General features: G+C 67.1%; 1 protein-coding gene across 1 annotated transcript; it reads left to right on the forward strand.

The window, feature by feature from the left end:
* Positions 1-2,189: 2,189 nt before the first annotated feature.
* LOC148590664 (neuralized-like protein 4) lies at positions 2,190-25,556 on the forward strand (the record flags this gene model as incomplete). The annotated part of the gene is made up of 12 exons (XM_088538782.1): positions 2,190-2,371; positions 4,328-4,413; positions 4,483-4,645; positions 8,058-8,256; positions 10,748-10,824; positions 12,047-12,125; positions 14,348-14,517; positions 16,246-16,383; positions 17,448-17,593; positions 21,301-21,516; positions 22,993-23,091; positions 25,456-25,556. Coding segments are annotated over 12 exons (1,656 nt in total), but the record flags the coding sequence as incomplete, so codon positions are not given.
* Between the last annotated feature and the right edge of the window lie 1,476 nt (positions 25,557-27,032).

Genomic DNA, 27,032 nt, shown 5'->3' on the forward strand with positions numbered 1-27,032 from the left:
CCATCCTGGTCCCCACCACGTCCTTGTCCCAGGTCGATGTCCTCCATCCATCCCTCCATCCATCCATTCATCCCTCCACCCATCCATCCATCCACCCTGGTCCCCACCATGTCCTTGTCCCAGGTTCACGTCCTCCATCCATCCATCCCTCCATCCATCCATCCTTGTCCTCACCACGTCCTAGTCTTGGGTTGACGTCCTCCATCCATCCATCTCTCTCTCCATCCATCCGTCCTTGTCCCCACCACGTCCTCATCTTGGGTTGAGGTCCTCCATCCATCCCTCCATCCATGTCTCCATCCATCCTTCCATCCATCCATCCATGCTTGTCCACACCATGTCCTTGTCCCAGGTTCACGTCCTCCATCCATCCCTCCATCCATCCATCCACCCTGGTCCCCACCATGTCCTCGTCTTGGATTGACGTCCTCCATCCCTCCCTCCCTCCATCCCTCCATCCTTGTCCCCACCATGTCCTTGTCCCAGGTCGATGTCCTCCATCCATCCCTCCATCTATCCGTCCATCCCTCCACCCATCCATCCATCCTTGTCCCCACCACGTCCTAGTCTTGGGTTGACGTCCTCCATCCATCCATCTCTCTCTCCATCCATCCGTCCTTGTCCCCACCACCTCCTCATCTTGGGTTGAGGTCCTCCATCCATCCCTCCATCCATCCCTCCATCCATCCCTCCATCCCTCCATCCATCCATCCTTGTCCCCACCACGTCCTCATCTTGGATTGAGGTCCTCCATCCATCCCTCCATCCATCCCTCCATCCATCCATCCATCCTTGTCCCCACCATGTCCTTGTCCCAGGTTGATGTCCTCCATCCATCCCTCCATCTATCCGTCCATCCCTCCACCCATCCATCCATCCACCCTGGTCCCCACCATGTCCTTGTCTTGGGTTGACGTCCTCCATCCATCCCTTCATCCATCCATCCCTCCATCCATCCTTGTCCCCACCGTGTCCTTGTCCCGGTTTGACGTCCTCCATCCATCCCTCCATCCATCCATTCATCCCTCCACCCATCCATCCATCCACCCTGGTCCCCACCGTGTCCTCGTCTTGACTTGACGTCCTCCATCCATCCCTCCATCCCTCCCTCCATCCACCCTGGTCCCAACCATGTCCTTGTCTTGGGTTGACGTCCTCCATGCCTCCATCCATCCATTCATTCATCCATTCTGGTCCCCACCGTGTCCTCGTCTTGGGTTGACGTCCTCCATCCATCCATCCATCCATCCACCCTGGTCCCCACCATGTCCTTGTCTTGGGTTGACATCCTCCATCCATCCCTCCATCCATCCCTCCCTCCATCCATCCTGGTCCCCACCACGTCCTTGTCTCAGGTCGATGTCCTCCATCCATCCCTCCATCCATCCATTCATCCCTCCACCCATCCATCCATCCACCCTGGTCCCCACCGTGTCCTCGTCTTGGGTTGACGTCCTCCATCCCTCCATCCATCCCTCCATCCTTGTCCCCACCACATCCTTGTCCCGGGTTGACGTCCTCCATCCATCCATCCCTCCCTCCATCCATCCATCCTTGTCCCCACCGTGTCCTTGTCCCGGGTTGACGTCCTCCATCACTCCCTTCATCCCTCCATCCATCCACCCTGGTCCCCACTGTGTCCTCGTCTTGGGTTGACGTCCTCCATCCATCCATCTCTCTCTCCGTCCATCCGTCCTTGTCCCCACCATGTCCTTGTCCCAGGTCGATGTCCTCCATCCCTCCCTCCATTCATCCATCCATCCATCCACCCTGGTCCCCACCTTGTCCTCGTCTTGACTTGACGTCCTCCATCCATCCTTCCATCCCTCCATCCATCCCTCCATCCTGGTCCCCACCATGTCCTTGTCCCAGGTTCACATCCTCCATCCATCCATCCCTCCATCCACCCTGGTCCCCACCTTGTCCTCGTCTTGACTTGACGTCCTCCATCCCTCCATCCATCCCTCCATCCATCCCTCCATCCTGGTCCCCACCATGTCCTTGTCCCAGGTTGACGTCCTCCATCCATCCATCCCTCCATCCACCCTGGTCCCCACCACGTCCTCGTCTTGACTTGACGTCCTCCATCCCTCCATCCATCCCTCCATCCCCCCGCCCTGGTCCCCGCGGCGTCCCCGTCCCCCTTGGATGTCCCCGCGCCCTCACGCGTGTCCCCCCCGTGTCCCCAGCGCCACCGACGACTTCAACCACGGCGTGGCGCTGAGCGGGCGGGCGCTGCGCGACAACGAGCTCTTCACCGTGCGCCTCGACAAGATGGTGGACAAGTGGGCGGGCTCCATCGAGATCGGCGTCACCACGCACGACCCGGCCTACCTGCAGCTGCCCTCCACCATGACCAACCTGCGCTCGGGTGGGTGCTGCCGCGTGGCCTTGGGGACGCTTCGGGGCACGGCGGGGTCCCCGAGGTGGCCTCCATGGTGCCACCAAGGTGGCCTTGGTGGTGCTTCATAGGATGACCTGGTCCCCAAGGTGGCCTCCACGGTGCTTCTGGGGTCCTCTGTTGTCCCCAGGGTGGCTTCTATGGTGCCACCAAGATGGCCTTGGCGGTGCTTCATAGGATGACCTGGTCCCCAAGGTGGCCTCCACGGTGCTTCTGGGGTCCCTGTTTGTCCCCAAGATGGCCTCCATGGTGCCACCAGGGTGGCCTTGGTGGAGCTTCATAGCATGATGTTGTCCCCAAGGGGGTCTCCATGGTGCTTTTGGGCTGCCCTGTGCTACCAGGGTGGCCTTGGTGGAGCTTCAGAGCATGGCGGGGTCCCCAAAGTGGCCTCCATGGTGCCACTAAGGTGGCCTTGGTGGAGCTTCATAGGATGACCTAGTCCCCAAGATGGCCTCCATGGTGCTTCTGGGCTTCCTGGTGCCACCAAGGTGGCCTACATGGTGCTTCTGTTGTCCCCAAGGTGGCCCCCCTGGTGCCACCAGGCTAGCCTTGGTGGCACTTCAGAGCATGAGGTGGTCCCCAAGGTGGCCTCCATGGTGATTCTGGGGTCCCTGTTGTCCCCAAGGTGGCCTCTATGGCACCTCTGGGTCCCCAGTGTCCCCAAGGTGGCCTTGATGGAGCTCCTGAGCTCCCCACTGTCCCCCAGGTGCCCTTGGTGGCATTTCTGAGTTCCTCTCTATCCCCAAGGTGGCCTTGGTGGCCCTCCTGTGTTCCCCACTGTCCCCAGGGTGACCTTGGTGGCGCTCCTGGGCTCCCCATTGTCCTCAATGTGGCCTTGGTGGCACTTCTGAGCTCCTTGCTGTCCCCAAGGTGGCCTTAGTGGTGCTCCTGGGTCCCCATTGTCCCCAAGATGGCCTTGGTGCCGCTCCGGCGTCCCCATTGTCCCCAAGGTGGCCTTGGTGCCGCTCCGGCCTCCCCATTGTCCCCAAGGTGGCCTCTATGGCACCTCTGGGTCCCTACTGTCCCCAAGGTGGCCTTGGTGGTGCTCCGGTGTCCCCAGTGTCCCCAGGGTGGCCTTGGTGGCCCTCCTGGCCTCTCCATTGTCCCCAAGGTGGCCTCTATGGCACCTCTGGGTCCCCACTGTCCCCAAGGTGACCTTGGTGGTGCTTTGGTGTCCCCAGTGTCCCCAAGGTGGCTTTGGTGGCCCTCCCGGCCTCCTCAGTGTCCCCAAGGTGGCCTCTATGGCACCTCTAGGTCCCCACTGTTCCCAAGGTGGCCTTGGTGGTGCTCCGGTGTCCCCAGTGTCCCCAGGGTGGCCTTGGTGACTCTCCTGGGCTCCCCAGTGTCCCCAGGGTGACCTTGGTGGCCCTCCCGGGCTCCCCATTGTCCCCAAGGTGGCCTCTATGGCGCTTCTGGGTCCCTGGTGTCCCCAAGGTGACCTTGGTGGTGCTCCGGTGTCCCCAGGGTGGCCTCTATGGCACCTCTGAGTCCCCACTGTCCCCAAGGTGGCCTTGGTGGCACTCCAGTGTCCCCATTGTTCCTAAGGTGGCCTCTATGGCACCTCTAGGTCCCCACTGTCCCCAAGGTGACCTTGGTGGTGCTCCAGTGTCCCCAGTGTCCCCAGGGTGGCCTTGGTGGCCCTCCTGTGCTCCCCACTGTCCCCAAGGTGGCCTTGGTTGTGCTCCGGTGTCCCCAGTGTCCCCAAGGTGGCCTTGGTGGCACTCTGGTGTCCTCACTGTCCCCAAGGTGGCCTCTATGGCACCTCTGGGTCCCCACTGTCCCCAAGGTGGCCTTGGTGGCACTTCGGAGCTCCCTGGTGTCCCCAGGGTGGCCTCGGTGGCCCTCCCGGCCCCCTCATTGTCCCCAAGCGAGGCCGCCCTTGTCCCCAAGGTGCCACCCCCTCACGCTGTCCCCGTGTCCCCGCAGGGACGTGGATGATGACGGGCAACGGCGTCATGCACAACGGCACCACCGTCCTGGACGAGTACGGCCACAACCTGGACCGCCTCAAGGTGCGGGGACACCGGGAGGGGACCCGCGGGGGACCCCGGGTGACAGCGGGTGACGCGGGCGTCCCCCAGGCCGGTGACACCGTGGGCGTGGTGCGCCGCGACGATGGCACCCTGCACTTCTTCGTCAACGGGGTGGCGCAGGGACCCGCCGCCTGGAACGTCCCCGCCAACGTCTTCGCCGTGGTCGACCTCTACGGCCAGGCGGCCCAGGCCACCATCGTGGAGGACGGCGGTGAGGGGACGCGGGGACGCGGTGGGGGGGGGGGGTTGGGGACACCACGGGGGGCTTGGGGACACTGGGAGGGGGGGTTTGGGGACACCGGGGGGCGGGTTGGGGACACCACAGGGGGGGTTTGGGGACACCGGGGAGGGGGTTTGGGGACACCGGGAGGGGGGTTTGGGGACACCTGGGAGGGCGTTTGGGGACACTATGGGGGTCCTAGGGACACCGGGAGGGGGTTTGGGGACACCATGGGGGGGGTTTGGGGACACTGGGGGGGGTGTTTGGGGACACCACGGGGGGCTTGGGGACGCTGGGAGGGGGGGGTTTGGGGACACCGGGAGGGGGGTTGGGGACACCAGGGAGGGGGTTTGGGGACACCGGGGGGGGGGGTTTGGGGACACCAGGAGGGGGTTTGGGGACACCGGGGGGGGGGGTTGGGGACACCAGGAGGGGAGGGGTTGAGGACACCGGGAGGGGGGTTTGGGGACACCGGGGGGGGGGGGTTTGGGGACACTATGGGGGGCTTGGGGACACTGGGAGGGAGGGTTTGGGGACACCGGGAGGGGGGTTTGGGGACACCATGGGGGGGGTTTGGGGACACTGGGGGGGGTGTTTGGGGACACCACAGGGGGCTTGGGGACACCGGGGGGGGGGGGGGTTTGGGGACACCGGGGGGCGGGTTTGGGGACACCGGGGGGCGGGTTGGGGACACCACAGGGGGGGTTTGGGGACACCATGGGGGGCTTGGGGACACCGGGAGGGGGGGTTTGGGGACACCGGGGGGGGGTTTGGGAACACCTGGGAGGGAGTTTGAGGACACTATAGGGGTCCTGGGGACACCGGGAGGGGGTTTGGGGACACCATGGGGGGGGGGGTTGGGGACACTATGGGGGTCCTGGGGACACCGGGAGGGGGTTTGGGGACACCATGGGGGGGGTTTGGGGACACTGGGGGGGGTGTTTGGGGACACCACGGGGGGCTTGGGGACACCGGGGGGGGGGTTTGGGGACACCGAGAGGGGGGTTGGGGACACCGGGGGGCGGAGTTTGGGGACACCGGGGGGGGGAGTTTGGGGACACTATGGGGGTCCTGGGGACACCAGGAGGGAGGTTTGGGGGGACACGGGGGGCTTGGGGACCTCAGGAGGGGGGGTGGAGGGGACACAGGGGGCTTGGGGACATCGGGAGGGGGGTTTGGGGACACTGGGTGGGGGGTTTCGGGGGACACGGGGGGCTCGGGGACACCGGGAGGGGGGTTTGGGGACACTATGGGGCACTTAGGGACACCGGGGGGGGTGTTTGAGGGGACATGGGGGGCTTGGGGACACCAGGAGGCAGGTTTGGGGACACTATGGGTGTCCTGGGGACACCGGGAGGGGTTTGGGGGACATGGGGGTCCTGGGGACACCGAGGTGCGGGTTTGAGGGGACACGGGGGGCTTGGGGACACCGGGGTGTGGGTTTGGGGACACTATGGGGGTCCTGGGGACACCTGGGGACACTACGGGGGGCTTGGGGACACCAAGGTGTGGGTTTGAGGGGACACGGGGGGCTTGGGGACACCGGGAGGCGGGTTTGGGGACACTACGGGGGGCTTGGGGACACCAGGAGGGGGAGTTTGGGGACTCTGGGGTGGCCTTGGGGACACTTGGGGACACCAAGCTGCAGGTTTGAGGGGACACCGGGGCTTGGGGACACTGCGGAGGGGGGAGGCGTTTGGGGGTCCTGGGGACACCAGGAGGCAGCCGGGGGTGACAGGGGTGTCCCCAGAGCTCCGTGTCACCACGGGGGGGGAAGGGACACATGGGGACAATGACAATAAGGGGGTGCTGCGAGCCTGACCTGTGTGTCCCCGTCCCTGTGTCCCTGTGTCCCTTTGTCTCTCTGTCCCCTGTCCCCTTGTCCCCATGACCCCCGTCCCCATGTCCCCTTGTGCCTGTGTCCCCCTGTCCTCTGTTGCCTTGTCCCCTTGTCCCCATATCCCCCTTGTTCCCATGTCCCTCTGTCCCCATGTCCCCCTGTCCCCCTGTCCCCTTGTCCCCATGTCCCTCTGTCCCCATGTCCCCCTGTCCCCCTGTCCCCGTGTCCCCTTGTCCTTGTGTCCCCTGTCCCCCTATACCTGTGTTCCCATGTCCCCCTTGTCCCCGTGTCCCTCTGTCCCCTTGTCCCCATGTCCCCCTGTCCCCTTGTCCTCTTGTCCCTGTGTCCCCTCTCCCCCATCCCTGTGTTCCAATGTCCCCATGTCCCTGTGTCCCTCTGTCCCTTTGTCTCTCTGTCCCCTGTCCCTGTCCCCCATCCGCTGTCGCCGTGTCACCCTGTCCCCTTGTCCCCGTGTCCCCATGTCCCTGTGTCCCCATATCCCCCGTCCCCTTGTCCCCATGTCCCCGTCTCTCTGTCCCCTGTCCCTGTCCCCCCATCCACTGTCACCTTGTCCCCTGTCCCCTTGTCCCTCTACGCCCCCTTCCTGCCCCCCTATGTCACCCCATCCCGATGTCCCCCCATGTCCCCATGTGTCCCCATGTGTCCCCATGTCCCCCTATGTCCCCGTGTCCTTCCATGTCCCCCCGTGTCCCCATGTCCCCCCGTGTCCCCCTGTGTCCCCATGTCCCCCCGTGTCCCCGTGTCCTTCCATGTCCCCATGTCCCCCATGTCCCCATGTCCCCCTGTGTCCCCCTATGTCCCCATGTCCCCCCGTGTCCTTCCATGTCCCCCCATGTCCCCATGTCCCCCTGTGTCCCCATGTCCTCCCATGTCCCCATGTCCCCCCGTGTCCCCCTGTGTCCCCATGTCCCCCCGTGTCCCCGTGTCCTTCCATGTCCCCCCGTGTCCCCGTCTCCCCCCGTGTCCCCCCATGTCCGCATGTCCCTCTATGTCCCCGTGTCCTTCCATGTCCCCATGTCCCCTTATGTCCCCGTGTCCCCCCGTGTCCCCCATGTCCCCATGTCCCCCTGTGTCCCCGTGTCCCCATGTCCCCCCGTGTCCTTCCATGTCCCCATGTCCCCCTATGTCCCCATGTCCCCATGTCCCCCTATGTCCCCCTATGTCCCCATGTCCCCCTGTGTCCTTCCATGTCCCCTGTGTCCCCCTGTCTCCCCCCGTCTCCCCCCATGTCCCCCTATGTCCCCCTATGTCCCCATGTCCCCCTGTGTCCTTCCATGTCCCCTGTGTCCCCCTGTCTCCCCCCGTCTCCCCCCATGTCCCCCTATGTCCCCATGTCCCCCTGTGTCCTTCCATGTCCCCTGTGTCCCCCTGTCTCCCCCCGTCTCCCCCCATGTCCCCATGTCCCCCCATGTCCCCGTGTCCCCCCGTGTCCCCCTATGTCCCCATGTCCCCCCGTGTCCCCCTGTGTCCCCATGTCCCCCCATGTCCTTCCATGTCCCCGTGTCCCCCCATGTCCCCACGTCCCCCCCATGTCCCCAGCAGAGCTGGCCCCACCGGGCGCCACGGCGTCACCGGGGGCCACCCCGGGCTCCCCGGGGTCCCCGTCCCCGGAGGGGACGTCGAGTGACCTGCGGTTCCACCAGCTGCACGGGAGCAACGCGGTCATCACCAACGGGGGCCGCACGGCCCTGCGGCACAACTGCCGCTCCGAGTTCAACGACGCCATCGTCATCTCCAACCGGTCGGTGTCCCCAAGTGTCCCCAAGTGTCCCCAAGTGTCCCCAAGTGTCCCCGAGTGTCCCCAACCCCGTCCCCGTGTCCCCAACCCCGGCCCTGCGGCACAACTGCCGCTCCGAGTTCAACGACGCCATCGTCATCTCCAACCGGTCGGTGTCCCCAAGTGTCCCCAAGTGTCCCCGAGTGTCCCCAAGTGTCCCCGAGTGTCCCCAACCCCGTCCCCGTGTCCCCAACCCCGGCCCTGCGGCACAACTGCCGCTCCGAGTTCAACGACGCCATCGTCATCTCCAACCGGTCGGTGTCACCTCCCTGTCCCCGAGTGTCCCCGAGTGTCCCCAAGTGTCCCCGAGTGTCCCCAACCCCGTCCCCGTGTCCCCAACCCCGGCCCTGCGGCACAACTGCCGCTCCGAGTTCAACGACGCCATCGTCATCTCCAACCGGTCGGTGTCACCTCCCTGTCCCCGAGTGTCCCCGAGTGTCCCCGAGTGTCCCCAACCCCGTCCCCGTGTCCCCAACCCCGGCCCTGCGGCACAACTGCCGCTCCGAGTTCAACGACGCCATCGTCATCTCCAACCGGTCGGTGTCCCCAAGTGTCCCCGAGTGTCCCTGAGTGTCCCCAAGTGTCCCCGAGTGTCCCCAAGTGTCCCCGAGTGTCCCCGAGTGTCCCCAACCCCGTCCCCATGTCCCCAACCCCGGCCCTGCGGCACAACTGCCGCTCCGAGTTCAACGACGCCATCGTCATCTCCAACCGGTCGGTGTCCCCAAGTGTCCCCAAGTGTCCCCGAGTGTCCCCGAGTGTCCCCAACCCCGTCCCCGTGTCCCCAACCCCGGCCCTGCGGCACAACTGCCGCTCCGAGTTCAACGACGCCATCGTCATCTCCAACCGGTCGGTGTCCCCAAGTGTCCCCGAGTGTCCCTGAGTGTCCCCAAGTGTCCCCGAGTGTCCCCAAGTGTCCCCGAGTGTCCCCGAGTGTCCCCAACCCCGTCCCCATGTCCCCAACCCCGGCCCTGCGGCACAACTGCCGCTCCGAGTTCAACGACGCCATCGTCATCTCCAACCGGTCGGTGTCCCCAAGTGTCCCCAAGTGTCCCCGAGTGTCCCCGAGTGTCCCCAGGTGTCCCCAACCCCGTCCCCGTGTCCCCAACCCCGTCCCCGTGTCCCCAACCCCGGCCCTGCGGCACAACTGCCGCTCCGAGTTCAACGACGCCATCGTCATCTCCAACCGGTCGGTGTCACCTCCCTGTCCCCAAGTGTCCCCGTGTGTCCCCGAGTGTCCCCAAGTGTCCCCAAGTGTCCCCAACCCCGTCCCCATGTCCCCAACCCCGGCCCTGCGGCACAACTGCCGCTCCGAGTTCAACGACGCCATCGTCATCTCCAACCGGTCGGTGTCCCCAAGTGTCCCCAAGTGTCCCCGAGTGTCCCCGAGTGTCCCCAGGTGTCCCCAACCCCGTCCCCGTGTCCCCAACCCCGGCCCTGCGGCACAACTGCCGCTCCGAGTTCAACGACGCCATCGTCATCTCCAACCGGTCGGTGTCACCTCCCTGTCCCCAAGTGTCCCCAAGTGTCCCCAAGTGTCCCCAACCCCGTCCCCGTGTCCCCAACCCCGGCCCTGCGGCACAACTGCCGCTCCGAGTTCAACGACGCCATCGTCATCTCCAACCGGTCGGTGTCACCTCCCTGTCCCCGAGTGTCCCCGAGTGTCCCCGAGTGTCCCCGAGTGTCCCCAACCCCGTCCCCGTGTCCCCAACCCCGGCCCTGCGGCACAACTGCCGCTCCGAGTTCAACGACGCCATCGTCATCTCCAACCGGTCGGTGTCCCCAAGTGTCCCCGAGTGTCCCCAAGTGTCCCCGAGTGTCCCCAACCCCGTCCCCGTGTCCCCAACCCCGGCCCTGCGGCACAACTGCCGCTCCGAGTTCAACGACGCCATCGTCATCTCCAACCGGTCGGTGTCCCCGAGTGTCCCCAAGTGTCCCCAAGTGTCCCCGAGTGTCCCCGAGTGTCCCCAACCCCGTCCCCGTGTCCCCAACCCCGGCCCTGCGGCACAACTGCCGCTCCGAGTTCAACGACGCCATCGTCATCTCCAACCGGTTGGTGTCCCCAAGTGTCCCCAAGTGTCCCCAAATGTCCCCAACCCCCCCCGGTGTCCCCAACATCCCCCCATGTCCCCAACCCCCCCAGCCTCCCCCACACACGGGGCCACTCAGGGGACACGCTGGGGACACGGGGGGGGTTGTGGTGACACTGGTGGCATTGGGGACCCCAGGGGGGGCTTGGGGACACTGGGAGGGGGTTGGTGACACCGGGGGGGTTGGTGACACCGAGGGTGGGTTGGGGACACCGGGGAGGGGTTGGTGGCACCGGGGGGGGGGTTGGGGACACCCGGGGGGGGGTTGGTGACACTGCAGGGGGTTGGTGACACGGGGGGGGGGGGGGTTGGTGACACTGCAGGGTCCCCGCGGTGTCCCCAACCCCCCGTGTCCCCCCTGTCCCCAGGGCGCTGCGGGACGGGGAGCTCTTCGAGATCGTCATCCAGAAGATGGTCGATCGCTGGTCGGGCTCCATCGAGGCCGGTGACGTTGGGGACAGCGCGGGGACAGCGGGGGGGACGGCGGGGACGGCGCGGGGGACGTTTGGGGACACGGCGGGGACATCGGGGGACATTGGGGGACACGGAGGGGACAGCGCAGGGACATTGGGGGACATGGAGGGGACAGCGCGGGGACATCGGGGGACACGGAGGGGACGGCGCGGGTGACGTTTGGGGACATGGAGGGGACGTGGAGGGGACATTTGGGGACATGGAGGGGACGGCGCGAGGGACATTTGGGGACACAGAGGGGACAACACGTGGGGACCCCAGTCCTGTCATTGCTGGCACCGTCGAGTGGGGACATGTGGGGACATGGAGGGGACACTCAGGGGACACAGAGGGGACAGTGTGGGCGACACCCTGTCCTGTCACTGCTGCCACTGTCGAGCAGGGACATTTGGGGACATGGAGGGGACAGCACGCAGGGACCCCCATCCTGTCGCTGGGACGTTTGGGGACATGGAGGGGACATTTGGGGACACGGAGGGGACAACACGTGGGGACCCCAATCCTGTCATTGCTGGCACCGTCAAGCGGGGACATGTGGGGACACGGAGGGGACAGGCTGGGGGACACCGCGTCCTGTCACTGATGTCACTGTTGAGCAGGGACGTTTGGGGACACGGAGGGGACATTTGGGGACATGGAGGGGACAGCACATGGGGACATTTGGGGACAGCACGTGGGGACAACTGTCCTCCCGCTGCTGGCACCGTTGAGCAGGGACGTGTGGGGACATGGAGGGGACAACATGTGGGGACACTCAGGGACATGGAGGGGACAACACATGGGGACACCCGTCCCGTCATTGCTGCCACCATCAAGTGGGGACGTGTGGGGACATGGGGGGGACACTCAGGGGACACAGAGGGGACAGCACAGGGGACATTTGGGGACATGGAGGGGACAACACACAGGGACCCCAGTCCTGCCACTGCTGCCACTGTCGAGCAGAGACGTTTGGGGACATGGGAGGGGACATGGAGGGGACATTTGGGGACACAGAGGGGACAACACACAGGGACCCCAGTCCTGCCACTGCTGCCACCATCGAGCAGGGACCTTTGGGGACATGGAGGGGACAACACGGGGCCCCCCGTCCCGTCGCTGCTGCCACCCTCAGGCAGCCCCTGCGCCCTGTCCCCAAGGGGGTGTCCCCATGTCCCCCCCCCGCCGGTGACAGCCCCGCCGTGTCCCCGCAGGTGTCACCGCCATCCGCCCCGAGGACCTGGAGTTCCCCAACACCATGACGGACATCGACTATGACACCTGGATGCTGAGGTGACCGTGTCCCCAAGGTGTCCCCAAGGTGTCCCCAAGGTGTCCCCAAGGGGTCCCCAAGGGGTCCCTGGGGTTCCAGGGGTGGCGTGGGGACAGACGTGGGTCCCCAAGGGGCCACGTCTGTCCCCAAAGAGCCACGTGTGTCCCCAGGGGGTCGCATCTGTCCCCAGGCCACCTGCCTGTCCCCAAGGGGACATATCTGTCCCCAAGTGTCCCCATCGCTCCCCTGAGTGTCCCCGTAGGTGTCCCCGTATGTCCCCGTGTCCCCCTGAGTGTCCCCTTGGCCCCCTGTGTGTCCCCATGTCCCCTGTGGTCCCCTGCGTCTCCCCCAAGTGTCCTCTGAGGGTCTCCTGAGTGTCCCCATGTCCCCCGCGTGTCTCTGTGCCCCCATGTTCCCCAGATGTCCCCATGTCCCCCATGTCCCCCATGTCCCCCAGATGTCCCTGTGTCCCCCAGACGCCTCCACATCCCCACGTCTCCCACGTGTCCTTGTGTCCCCCACGTCCCCATGTCCCCAGATGTCCCCATGTCCCCCGTGTCTCCATGTCCCCCATGTCCCCATGTCCCCCAGATGCCCCCATGTCCCCCCACGTCTGCCTGATGCCCCCGTGTCCCCGCGTCCCCCGGACGCCCTCATGTCCCCCTGTCCCCCATGTCCCCCATGCCCCCCATGTCCCCAGATGTCCCTGTGTCCTCATGTCTCCCAGATGTCCCCATGTCCCGCAGATGTCCCTTGTCCACCGTGTCCCCCATGTCCCCCACGTACCCATGTCCCCCATGTCCTCCAGATGCCCCCGTGTCCCCATGTTCCCATGTCCCCCATGCCCCCGTGTCCCTCATGTCCCCCGTGTCCCCCAGACGCCCCATGTCCCCCATGTCCCCATATCCTGCATGTCCCCCGTGTCCCCCACATCCCCATATGCCCCCCACGTCCCCATGTCCCCCATGCCCCCCATATGCCCCCATGTCCCCTGTGTCCCCACGTCCCCATGTCCCCCATGTCCCCGCGTCCCCCATGTCGCCCAGACGCCCCCATGTCCCCCAGACACCACCATGTCCCCATGTCCCCATATCCCCCATGTCTCCCATGTCCCTGCGTCCCCCATGTCCCCCATGTCCCCCGTGTCCCCATGTGCGCTGCGTGTCCCCCAGATGTCCCCATGTCCCCCATGTCCCCCATGTCCCCCACGTCCCCTATATGCCCCCCACGTCCCCATATCCCCCATGTCCCCCGTGTCCCCCATGTCCCCATATCCTGCATGTCCCCCATGTCCCCCATGTCCCCATGTCCCCCATGTCCCCTATGTCCCCCACGTCCCCATGTCCCCCATGTCCCTATGTCCCCCATGTCCCCATATCCTGCATGTCCCTCATGTCCCCCACGTCCCCGTGTCCCCCATGTCCCCCATGTCCCCCAGACGCCCCATGTCCCCCACGACCCCGTGTCCCCCATGTCCCCCATGTCCCCCACGTCCCCCATATGCCCCCACGTCCCCACGTCCCCCATGTCCCCATGTCCCCCATGTCCTCATATCCCCCATATCCCCCACGTCCCCGTGTCCCCCACGTCCCCACGTCCCCCATGTCCCCATGTCCCCCATGTCCCCCATGTCCCCATGTCCCCATGTCCCCTATGTCCCCCATGTCCCCCATGTCCCCATGTCCCCCATGTCCCCCACGTCCCCGTGTCCCCCATGTCCCCCATGTCCCCCAGATGCCCCATGTCCCCCACGTCCCCACGTCCCCCATATGTCCCCCATGTCTCCCATATGCCCCCCATGTCCCCATGTCCCCCATGTCCCCATGTCCCCTGTGTCCCCATGTGTGCTGCGTGTCCCCCAGATGTCCCCATGTCCCCCATGTCCCCTATATGTCCCCCACGTCCCCATATCCCCCATATCCCCCATGTCCCCCACATCCCCACGTCCCCCATATGCCCCCCATGTCCCCATGTCCCCCATGTCCTCTATGTCCCCCATATGCCCCCCACGTCCCCACGTCCCCCCGCCGCCCCCGCTCCCCGTCACCCCCCTGAGCGCTGTCCCCGTCCCCCATGTCCCCATGTCCCCCATGTCCCCATGTCCCCCACGTCCCCATGCCCCCCATGTCCCCTATATGTCCCCCATGTCCCCCATGCCCCCATACGCCCCCACGTCCCCCCGCCGCCCCCGCTCCCCGTCGCCCCCCTGATCGCTGTCCCCGTCCCCGTGTCCCCCCTGCAGCGGCACGGCCATCATGCAGGACGGCAACACCACGCGCAACAACTACGGCTGCGACCTGGACGCGCTGGGCGCGGGGTCGCGCATCGGGATGATGCGCACGGCGGCCGGGGAGCTGCGCTACTTCATCGACGGCGCCGACCAGGGCGTGGCCTGCGCGGGGCTGCCGCCGGGTGAGACACAGCCGCCCGCGGGTGTTGCTGGGCGTGGGGGTGTAGCTACAAGCGCTGCCGTGGTGGTGGGGGGCAGCTACAGTCACTGGTGTGGCGATGGGGAGGAGCTACAGCCACCCCCAGGCTGCTGCCGGGTGAGCTACAGCCACCCGCGGGTGTTGCCGGGCGTGGGGGTGTAGCTACAGCCGCTCACTTAGTGGTAGGGTGTAGCTACAGGCGCTCCCGTGGTGGTGGTGGGGAGCTACAGACACCCCCAGGCTGCTGCTGGGTGAGCTACAGCTGCCACCGGGTGAGACACAGCCGCCCGCGGGTGTTGCTGGGCGTGGGGGTGTAGCTACAGGCGCTGCCGTGGTGGTGGTGGGGAGCTACAGTCACTGGTGTGGTGGGGGGGGGGAGCTACAGCCACCCCCGGGCTGCCGCCGGGTGAGACACAGCCGCCCGCGGGTGTTGCTGGGCGTGGGGGTGTAGCTACAGCCGCTCACTTAGTGGTAGGGTGTAGCTACAGGCGCTGCCGTGGTGGTGGTGGGGAGCTACAGACACCCCCGGGCTGCCGCTGGGTGAGCTACAGCCGCCGCCGGGTGAGACACAGCCGCCCGCGGGTGTTGCTGGGAGTAGGGGTGTAGCTACAGGCGCTGCTGTGGTGCTGAGGGGGAGATACAGCCACCCACAGGGGTGACTGAGGGGAGCTACAGCTGCCCTTGGGTGTCACTGGGCGTGGGGGTGTAGCTACAGGCGCTGCCATGGTGGTGGTGGGGAGCTACAGCCACCCCTGGGCTGCCGCCGGGTGTTGCTGGGGGTGGGGGTGTAGCTACAGGTGCTGTCGTGGTGGTGGTGGGGGAGCTACAGTCACTCGCGGGGGGTGATTGGGGGCAGCTACAGCCGCCCGCGGGTGTTGCTGGGCGTGGGGGTGTAGCTACAGCCGCTCACTTAGTGGTAGGGTGTAGCTACAGGCGCTGCCATGGTGGTGGTGGGGAGCTACAGCCACCCCCGGGCTGCCGCCGGGTGAGATACAGCCGCCCGCGGGTGTTGCTGGGCGTGGGGGTGTAGCTACAGGTGCTGTCGTGGTGGTGGGGGGCAGCTACAGTCACTGGCGTGGCGGTGGGGGAGAGCTACAGGCACCTGCGGGGACGATTGGGGGGAAGCTACAGCCGCCCCCGAGTGTCACTGGGTGTAGGGGTGTAGCTACAGCCACTCAGTGGTAGGTTGTAGCTACAGGCACTGCTGTGGTGGTGGGGGGAGCTACAGCCACCCCCAGGCTGCCACTGGGTGAGCTACAGCCGCCCGCGGGTGCCACTGGGGGTAGGGGTGTAGCTACAGGCCCTGCTGTGGTGGTGGTGGGGGGCTACAGTCGCTGGCGTGGCGCTGAGAGGGAGCTACAGCCACTCGCAGGGGTGATTGGGGGGAGCTACAGCCGCCTCCGGGTGTGATTGGGAGTAGAGGTGTAGCTACCACCGCCCCTGTGGTGGTGGTGGGGAGCCACAGACACTTCTGTGGTGGTGAGGGGTAGCTACAGCCGCCCCCTTGGTGATAGGGAGTAGCTACAGCTGCCCACGGGTGCCCCTTGGTGCTGGGGGGTAACTACCGCCACCCCTGGGTGTCCTTGGTGGTGGGAGGTAGCTACAGCTGCCCCCTAGGTGGTAGGGGGAGCTACAGCCGCCCACGGGTACTCCCTCGGTGGCTGTGGGGGTAGGTACAGCCGCCCGCCGCCTGACGCCGCCGTTCCCGCAGAGGTGTTCGCCGTCGTCGACCTGTACGGGCAGTGCGTGCAGGTGTCCATCACCGGCGCCTCGGGTGTCACCGGCGCCGGGGACAACAGCCTGTCGAGCGGCAGCGGCACCGAGAAGTCCTTCCCGCCGCCGTCACCCGGTGGGTGCTGTAGGGGGTGTTGGGGTGTCCTTCCCGCTGTTGTCACCCGGTGGGTGTTGTAGGGGTGTCCTTCCTGCTGTTGTCACCCGGTGGGTGCTGCTGGAGGTGTTGGGGTGTCCTTCCCGCTGTTGTCAGCCGGTGGGTGCTGTAGGGGGTGTTGGGGTGTCCTTCCTGCTGTTGTCACCTGGTGGGTGCTGTTGCGGTTGTTGGGGTGTCCTTCCCGCTGTTGTCACCCGGTGAGTGGCACCCGCAGCCCCGGGTGTCACCCACCGCTTCCACGGGCATAGGGCACAATGGGACAGGGGTGTCTCGGGACACAGTTTGTCACCAGGGGGAGGTGACACAAGGGGAGGTGACCCGGGTAGGTGACACGGGGAGGTGACAGCGCTGTCCCCGCAGCCCCCGGCATCACCCACCGCTCCCATGCCCATAGGGCACAATGGGACAGGGGTGTCTCGGGACACAGTTTGTCACCAAGGGGAGGTGACACAAGGGGAGGTGACCCGGGTAGGTGACATGGGGGGTGACAGCGCTGTCCCCGCAGCCCCCGGCATCACCCACCGCTCTTATGGCCATAGGGCACAATGGGACAGGGGTGTCTCAGGGCACAGTTTGTCACCAGGGGGAGGTGACCCAGGGGGAGGTGACCCATGGGGTGACCCGGGGAGGTGACAGCGCTGTCCCCGCAGCCCCCGGCATCACCCACCGCTCCCATGCCCATAGGGCACAATGGGACAGGGGTGTCTCGGGACACAGTTTGTCACCAAGGGGAGGTGACACAGGGGGAGGTGACCCGGGTAGGTGACCCGGGGAGGTGACAGCGCTGTCCCCGCAGCCCCCGGTGTCACCCACCGCTCCCACGGCCATAAGGCACAATGGGACTGGGTGTCTCGGGGCACAGTTTGTCACCAAGGGGAGGTGACACAAGGGGAGGTGACCCATGGGGTGACACGGGGAGGTGACAGCGCTGTCCCCGCAGCCCCCGGTGTCACCCAAGGGGAGGTGACACAAGGGGAGGTGACCCGGGTAGGTGACCCGGGGAGGTGACAGCGCTGTCCCCGCAGCCCCCGGTGTCACCCACCGCTTCCACGGCAGCTGCGGGCGCAACGTGGCGCTGGAGGCCGAGGGCTGCCGGGCCGCCCGCGTCGCCGGCTACAGCCACGGGCTGCTGTTCAGCAGCTGCGCCCTGCGGCCGGGGGAGGCCTTCGAGGTGCGCGGGGGGACACGGGGGGGACACCACGGGGACATGGGGGGACACGGGGGGGACACCGCGGGGACATGGGGGGACACGGGGGGGCATGGGGGGACACAGGGGGACACGGGGGGGACACCGCGGGGACATGGGGGGGACACGGGGAGACACGGGGGGGGACACGGGGGGACACGGGGGGACACGGGGGGACATGGGGGGACACGGGGGGGACACCACGGGGACATGGGGGGGACACGGGGGGGACACGGGGGGACACCGCGGGACACGGGGACATGGGGGGGACACAGGGGGACACAGGGAGGGACACTGCGGGGACATGGTGGGGACACGGCAGGGACACCATGGGGACACAGCGGGGACATGGGGGGGACCAGGGGGACACCACGGGGACATGGGGGGACACAGGGGGGGACAGCATGGGGACACTGCGGGGACATGGGGGGGACACTGCAAGGACATGGGGGGGACATGGGGGGACATGAGGGGGACACCACGGGGACACCGTGGGGACACCGCGGGGACACGGGGGGGACACGGCAGGGACAAGGGGGGGACACCACGGGGACACCACGGGGACGCGGGGTGGTGACACCACGGGGACACCGCGGGGACATGGGGGGGACACAGGGACATTGGGGGGACACGGCAGGGACACCATGGGGACACAGAGGGGACATGGGGAGGGCACCACGGGGACACCGCGGGGACACGGTGGGGACACCATGGGGACACAACGGGGACATGGAGGGGACACGGCAGGGACACCATGGGGACACGGGGGGTGACATGGGAGGGACATGGGGGAACATGGGGGGTGACACTGCGGGGACACTGCGGGGACACGGGGGGGGGACATGGGGGGGGACATGCAGGGACATGGAGGGGACACGGAGGGGACACAGGGGGTGACACTGCGGGGACACGGGGGGGGGACACCATGGGGACATGGGGGGACATGGGGGGTGACACTGCGGGGACATGTGGGGACACAGAGGGGACACGCGGGGACATGTGGGGACATGGGGGGGACACGGCAGGGACACCATGGGGACACGGGGGGTGACACCACGGGGACACCACGGGGACACAGGGGGGACGTGGGGGGGACATGGGGGGACACGGTGGGGTGACACCCCAGGGACACCACGGGGACACTGTGGGGACATGGGGGGGACACAGGGACATGGGGGGGACACGGCAGGGACACCATGGGGACACAGAGCGGACACGGGGGGGGCACCATGGGGACACCGCGGGGACATGGGGGGGACACAAGGACATGGGGGGGACACTGTGGGGACACCATAAGGACACAGGGGGTACACCATGGGGACACCGCAGGGACATGGGGGGACATGGGGGGGACACCATGGGGACATGGGGGGGTGACACTGCGGGGACATGGAGGGGACATGGCAGAGACATCATAGGGACACAGGGGGGACATGGGGGGTGACACTGCGGGGACATGGGCCTGACACCACAGGGACATGTGGGTGACACCGAGGGGACATGGCAGGGACATACAGGGATGCAAGGATAGCAAGGGGGACACCATGGGGACATTGTGGGGACACCGTGGAGACATGGGGGGGACACAGCAGGGACACCGGGGGGACACCGTGGGGACACTGGGGGACACTGTGGGGACATGGCAGGGACATGCAGGGACACGCGGGGACGTGGGGACACCATGGGGACATTGTGGGGACACCGTGGAGACATGGGAGGGACACAGCAGGGACACCGGGGGGACACCGTGGGGACACTGGGGGACACTGTGGGGACATGGCAGGGACATGCAGGGACACGCGGGGACGTGGGGACACCATGAGGACACCATGGGGACACCATGGGGACATGGGGGGGACACCGTGGGGACATGGTAGGGACACGCAGGGATGTGGTGACACCATAGGGACCCTGTGGGGACACCATGGGGACACTGTGGGGACATGGCAGGGACATGCAGGGACACGCGAGGACGTGGGGACACCATGAGGACACCGTGGGGACATGAGGGGGACACAGCAGGGACACGCAGGGACACGCAGGGACACCATGGGGACACGGTGGGGGACAGAGCGGGGACACCATGGGGACACCATGGGGACAGTGTGGGGACATGGCAGGGACATGCAGGGACACGCGGGGACGTGGGGACACCATGAGGACACGGGGGGGGGACACAGCGGGGACACCATGGGGACACCGTGGGGACACGGTGGGGGGACCATGGGGACACCAGGGCGGGGACGCAGGGAGGGCAGGGGGACATGGGGGGGGGACACCGGGGGGGAGGACACGCGGTGTTGGGGACCCCTCCCCAGGCAGGGACAGGGGACACCGTGAGGCCCCGCCCCCACGAGCCCCTCCCCCCGCCAAGCCCCGCCCCCAACCGCTCCATGTGCAGGAGGGGTGGGAGGAGCCAGACGCAGCCCCGCCCCCTGCAAGCCCTACCCCCAAGCCTCAGTCTCTGCTAAGCCCCGCCCCTCCACTAAGCCCCACCCCCCATTCCACTCCAAGCAACCAATGTGCAGCAGAAGGGCGAGGGGTGGGAGGAGCCAGGAGGAGACCCGCCCATAAAGCCCCTCCCCCTGCTTTAGCCCCACCTCCCAGGTCCCCCCTTTAACCCCAAGGCCCCAGATCTCAATTTGGGGGGGGGGGGGGGGGATGCAGGGGGATGGGTGGGCGGAGCCAGATGGAGCCCCCTGACTGACGCCCCCGGCCAAGCCCCGCCCCTTTCCTAAGCCCCGCCTCCCAGTGCCTGCCTTTAACCCCAAGCCCCCAGGTCTCAATGAAGGGGGTAACTGGGGGGGGGGCGGGGAGGGGCGGAGCCCCCCGGCGTGGCCCCGCCCCCTGAGCAGGCCCCGCCCCCGGGTGCGTATCAAGGTACTGGGCCGGCTCCGTGCGAGTGGGGCTGATAGCCCCGCCCCCTGTCTTAGCTCCTCCCCCTGACTTAGCCCCGCCCCCGAGCCACCCCCCCCCCTTCAACCCGCGGCCCCCAGCTCTAAACGAAGGGCGTAACCGGGAGGGGCGGAGCCTCCCGGCGCGGCCCCGCCCCGCGGCGCGGCCCCGCCCCCTGACGAGGCCCCGCCCCCAGGTGCGCATCGAGGCGCTGGACCCGCGCTGGGCGGGCTCGGTGCGGGTGGGGCTCGCGGCCCCGCCCCCTGACTTAGCCCCGCCCCCCAGCCCCTCCCCATTCAACCCCAGGCCCCCAGCTCTCAATGAAGGGGGTAACCGGGGGGGCGGAGCTCCGCGTGGCCCCGCCCCCTGTCTTGGCCCTGCCCCGCGGTGTGGCCCCGCCCCGTTCAACCCGCGGCCCCCAGCTGTCAATGAAGGGGGTAACCGGGGGGGCGGAGCCTCCCGGCGTGGCCCCGCCCCCTGACTTAGCCCCGCCCCCCAGCCCCTCCCCATTCAACCCCAAGCCCCCAGCTCTCAGTGAAGGAGGTAACCGGGGGGGCGGAGCCTCCCGGCGTGGCCCCGCCCCCTGACGAGGCCCCGCCCCCAGGTGCGCATCGAGGCGCTGGACCCGCGCTGGGCGGGCTCGGTGCGGGTGGGGCTCGCGGCCCCGCCCCCTGACTTAGCCCCGCCCCCCAGCCCCTCCCCATTCAACCCCAGGCCCCCAGCTCTCAATGTAAGGGGTATCCGGGGGGGGGCGGAGCTCCGCGTGGCCCCGCCCCCTGACGAGGCCCCGCCCCCAGGTGCGCATCGAGGCGCTGGACCCGCGCTGGGCGGGCTCGGTGCGGGTGGGGCTCACGGCCCCGCCCCCCGGGCAGGGCCCCCCCGCCCCCCCCGCGCTGCCCGCCTCCCTGCTCGACCCCCCCGCGCGCCCCACGTGGGTGGTGGCGGGGGCCGAGGTGCGGCGGGGGGGGCGGATGGCGAGACACAACTACGGAGTGGACCTGGGGAGGCTGGCGGTGAGGGGGGGGGGACATGGGGACATGGGGGGGACATGGGGGGACACGGGGGGGACATGGGGACACAACTACGGAGTGGACCTGGGGAGGCTGGCGGTGAGGGGGGGGACAGGGGGACATGGGGGGGACATGGGGGGACACGGGGGGGACATGGGGACACAACTACGGAGTGGACCTGGGGAGGCTGGCGGTGAGGGGGGGGACAGGGGGACATGGGGACACGGGGGGGACATGGGGGGGACATGGGGACATGGGGGGACACGGGGACACAACTACGGAGTGGACCTGGGGAGGCTGGCGGTGAGGGGGGGGACGGGGGGGACATGGGGGGGACATGGGGACACGGGGACACGGGGGGGACATGGGGACACAACTACGGAGTGGACCTGGGGAGGCTGGCGGTGAGGGGGGGGACGGGGGGGACATGGGGGGGACATGGGGACACGGGGACACGGGGGGGACATGGGGACACAACTACGGAGTGGACCTGGGGAGGCTGGCGGTGAGGGGGGGACATGGGGGGGACATGGGGACACGGGGGGGGACATGGGGGGGACGTGGGGACATGGGGACATGGGGACATGGGGACATGGGGACACAACTACGGAGTGGACCTGGGGAGGCTGGCGGTGAGGGGGGGACATGGGGGGGACATGGGGACACGGGGGGGACATGGGGGGGACGTGGGGACATGGGGACATGGGGACATGGGGACATGGGGACACAACTACGGAGTGGACCTGGGGAGGCTGGCGGTGAGGGGGGGACATGGGGACATGGGGGACATGGGGACATGGGGGGGACATGGGGGGGACATGGGGACATGGAGGGGACATGGGGGACATGGGGACATGGGGGGACATGGGGACATGGGGACATGGGGACACAACTACGGAGTGGACCTGGGGAGGCTGGCGGTGAGGGGGGGGGACGGGGGGGGACATGGGGACATGGGCGGACATGGAGACACAACTACAGAGTGGACCTGGGGAGGCTGGCGGTGAGGGGGGACATGGGGACATGGGGACATGGGGGGACATGGGGACATGGGGACCTGGGGAGGCTGGCGGTGAGGGGGGGACATGGGGGGGACATGGGGACATGGGGACATGGGGACACAAGGGGACACAACTACGGAGTGGACTTGGGGAGGCTGGCGGTGAGGGGGGATATGGGGGGGACATGGGGGACACGGGGGGACATGGAGATGTGGGGGGGACATTGTGGGACATAGGGATGTGGGGGGGGACATGGGGACATGGGGTGACATGGGGTGACATGGGGTGACATGGGGGGTCCCTGGAGGGTCTGAGTGTCCCTGGGGAGCCCCTGGGTGTCCCCGGAGGGGTCTGGGTGTCCCCGGGTGTCGCCAGGGCAGCGGCGGGTGGCACCGGGTGACGCCGGGTGACGCCGGGTGACACCGGGTGACACCAGGTGACACCGGGTGACGCCGGGTGACGCCGGGTGCCGCCGCAGGTGGGGAACCGCGTGGGGGTGAAGCGCTGCGCCGACGACTCCATGCACATCCTGGTGGACGGCGAGGACATGGGGCCCGCGGCCACCGGCGTCGCCAAGGTGGGGACACGGGGATGGCGCCGCGCGGGACGGGGACGGGGACCATGCAGTGACGTCACCGCGCGGGGACGGGGACCGGGGACCGCACGGTGACGTCACCGCGCGAGGACGGGGACAGGCGCCAGGTCACCATGTGGTGGCGTCACCGCATGGGGACAGATGCCAGGTCACTCCATGGTGACGTCACCGCATGGGGACAGATGCCAGGTCACTGCATGATGATATCATCATATGGGGATGGGGACAGGCGCCAGGTCACCATGCGGTGACGTCACCACATGGGGACAGATGCCAGGTCACCCCGTGGTGACGTCACCGCACAGGGACCGGAATGGGGACAGATGCCAGGTCACTGCGCGGTGACGTCACCGCATGGGGACGGGGACAGGCGCCAAGTCACCATGCGGTGACGTCACTGCATGGGGACAGATGCCAGGTCACTGTATGGTGACGTCACTGCACAGGGACCAGAATGGGGACAGATGCCAGGTCACCCTGCGGTGACGTCACCGCATGGGGACAAATGCCAGGTCACTGCATGATGATGTCACCGCACAGGGACCGGAATGGGGACAGATGCCTGGTCACTGCGTGGTGACGTCATCACATGGGGATGGGGACAGGCGCCAGGTCACCGCGCGGTGACGTCATCGCATGGGGACAGATGCCAGGTCACCGCGCGGTGACGTCACCGCATGGGGACAGGGACGGGGACAGATGCCAGGTCACCCCGTGGTGACGTCACCGCATGGGGACAGATGCCAGGTCACCGTATGGTGACGTCACCGCACGGGGACCAGGATGGGGACAGATGCCAGGTCACCGCGCGGTGACGTCACTGCATGGGGACAGAGACAGGGACAGGCGCCAGGTCACCATGTGATGACGTCACTGCATGGGGATGGGGACAGGCGCCAGGTCACCGCGCGGTGACGTCATCGCATGGGGACAGATGCCAGGTCACCGTATGGTGACGTCACCACACGGGGACCAGGATGGGGACAGATGGCAGGTCACCATGCGATGACGTCATCACATGGGGACAGATGCCAGGTCACTGCGCGGTGACGTCACTGCCTGGGGACAGCCGCTGTGACGTCACCGTGCGCTGGGACGGCCACCAGGTCACCCTGCTGGGACCTGCCAGCAGGCTGTGACGTCATCAGCTGCTGTGACGTCATCACCGGCTGTGATGTCACCTGTGCGCTACGCCCCCACCTTGCGTGGGAGGGGCCGAGTTGTGATGTCAGCGAGTTTGCTGATGTCATATCCTGCTGGGAGGAGCCTGGCGGTGATGTCACCAAGCCCGCTGAGCTCACCCCCCCCCTTGTGGGAGGAGCCTGGGGGTGATGTCACCATGTTTGGTGATGTCATCCCTCGTGGGCGGGGCTTGTTGCTGACATCACCGCCCTCTCTGCTCGCTCCCCCCTTGTGGGTGGAGCCTGGGGGTGATGTCATTCCCCTGTGGGAGGAGCCTGGGGTGATGCCACCTCCTTATGGGAGGAGCTTGGGGCTGACACTCCCCCAGTGGGAGGAGCCCGGGGGGTGACATCACCCCCTGGTGGGAGGAGCCCGGGGATGACATCAGCCTCCCGGTGGGAGGAGCCTGGGGGGGTGACATCCCCCTAGTGGGAGGAGCTTGGGGGTGACACCCCCTTGTGGGAGGAGCTTGGGGTGACATCAGGCCCCCCGGTGGGAGGAGCCTGGGGGTGACATCATGACCTTGTGGGAGGAGCCCGGGGGTGACACCTCCTTATGGGAGGAGTCCAGGGGTGACGTCACCCCCTGGTGGGAGGAGCCTGGGGGGTGATGTCACCTCCTTGGTGGGAGGAGCCTGAGGGTGACATGACCCCCTGGTGGGAGGGGCTTGGGGCTGACATCCCCTTGTGGGAGGAGCCTGGGGCTGACACCCTCTTGTGGGAGGACCCCGGAGGGTGATGTCACCCCCCTTGTGGGAGGAGCTTGGGGATGACGTCACCACATTGTGGGAGGAGCCTGGGGCTGACACCCCCCCGGTGGGAGGAGCCGGGGGGGTGACGTCACCCCCCGGTGGGAGGAGCTTGGGGCTGGTGGGAGGAGCCCAGGGGTGACGTCACCCCCCGGTGGGAGGAGCTTGGAGGGGTGATGTCACCTCCTTGGTGGGAGGAGCCTGAGGGTGACATGACCCCCTGGTGGGAGGGGCTTGGGGCTGACATCCCCTTGTGGGAGGAGCCTGGGGCTGACACCCCCCAGTGGGAGGAGCTTGGGGCTGGTGGGAGGAGCCCAGGGATGACGTCACCCCGCGGTGGGAGGAGCTTGGGGCTGGTGGGCGGAGCCCGGGGGCGCCGTCCCCGCCCCGCGGGTGACGCGGTGCCCCGTCCCCAGAACGCGTTCGCGGCGCTCGACCTGTACGGGCGGGTGACGGCCGTGTCCATCGTGAGCGCGGGCCGCCCGCGACGAGGCCGACGGCGACGGCGACGGCGACGGTGACGTCCCCGTGAGTCCCCGGGACGGCCCCGAGCGCCGCGGGGTGACGCGGAGCGCCTGTAGCGCCAAGGGGTGACGCTGAGCCCACATAGGGTGACGCTGAGCCCCTATAGAGCCATAGGGTGACACTGAGTCCCTGTAGAGCCATAGGGTGACACTGAGTCCCTGTAGCGCTGCAGGGTGACACTGAGCCCACATAGGGTGACACTGAGCCCCTACAGCACCATGGGGTGACACTGAGCCCACATAGGGTGACACTGAGCCCCTATAGAGCCATAGGGTGACACTGAGCTCCTATAGAGCTATAGGGTGACACTGAGCCCCTATAGCGCCATGGGGTGACACTGAGCCCCTGTAGAGCCATAGGGTGACATTGAGCCCCTGTAGCACTGCAGGGTGACACTGAGCCCACATAGGGTGACACTGAGCCCCTGTAGCGCCATGGGGTGACGCTGAGCCCCTATAGAGCCATAGGGTGACACTGAGCCCCTATAGAGCGATAGGGTGACACTGAGCTCCTATATAGAGCCATAGGGTGACACTGAGCCCCTGTAGCGCCATGGGGTGACACTGAAGCCCCATAGGGTGACACTGAGCTCCTATAGAGCCATAGGGTGACACTGAGCCCCTGTAGCACCATGGGGTGACACTGAGCCCACATAGGGTGACACTGAGGCCCTATAGAGCCATAGGGTGACACTGAGTCCCTGTAGCGCTGCAGGGTGACGCTGAGCCCCCATAGGGTGACACTGAGACCCTGTAGCGCTGCAGGTGGGTGACGCTGAGCCCCTATAGAGCCATAGGGTGACACTGAGGTCCTATATAGAGCCATAGGGTGACACTGAGCCCCTGTAGCATCATGGGGTGATGCTGAGCCCCCATAGGGTGACACTGAGCCCCTGTAGCGCCATGGGGTGACACTGAGCCCACATAGGGTGACACTGAGGTCCTATAGAGCCATGGGGTGACACTGAGCTCTTATATAGAGTCATAGGGTGACACTGAGTCCCTATAGCACCATGGGGTGACACTGAGCCCACATAGAGTGACACTGAGCCCCTATAGCCTCATAGGGTGACACTGAGCCCCTGTAGCCTCATGGGGTGACACTGAGCCCCTGTAGCGCCATGCGGTGACACTGAGCCCTTGTAGAGCTGCAGGGTGACGTGGAGCCCCTATAGAACCATGGGGTGACACTGAGCCCCTATATAGAGCCATAGGGTGACACTGAACCCTCCTAGGGTGACACTGGGGCCTTATAGAGCCATAGGGTAGCCCTGGGGTCCCATAGAGACCAGTGGGGCTGCGGTGACCCCCCCGTGTCTGTGCCTGGATCCGTGTCCGTATCCATGTCCCTGTCCCTGTCCGTATCCATGTCCGTGTCCATGTCTGTGTCCATGTCCATGTCCCTGTCCTTGTCCGTGTCCCTGTCCATATCCCTGTGCGTGTCCGTGTCTGTCCATGTCCCTGTCTGT

Source organism: Tinamus guttatus, unplaced genomic scaffold, assembly GCF_059628265.1.
Source record: "Tinamus guttatus ecotype Peru unplaced genomic scaffold, ASM5962826v1 Tinamus_guttatus_pri_ptg001167l, whole genome shotgun sequence".
In the NCBI taxonomy this organism is placed as follows: domain Eukaryota; kingdom Metazoa; phylum Chordata; class Aves; order Tinamiformes; family Tinamidae; genus Tinamus; species Tinamus guttatus.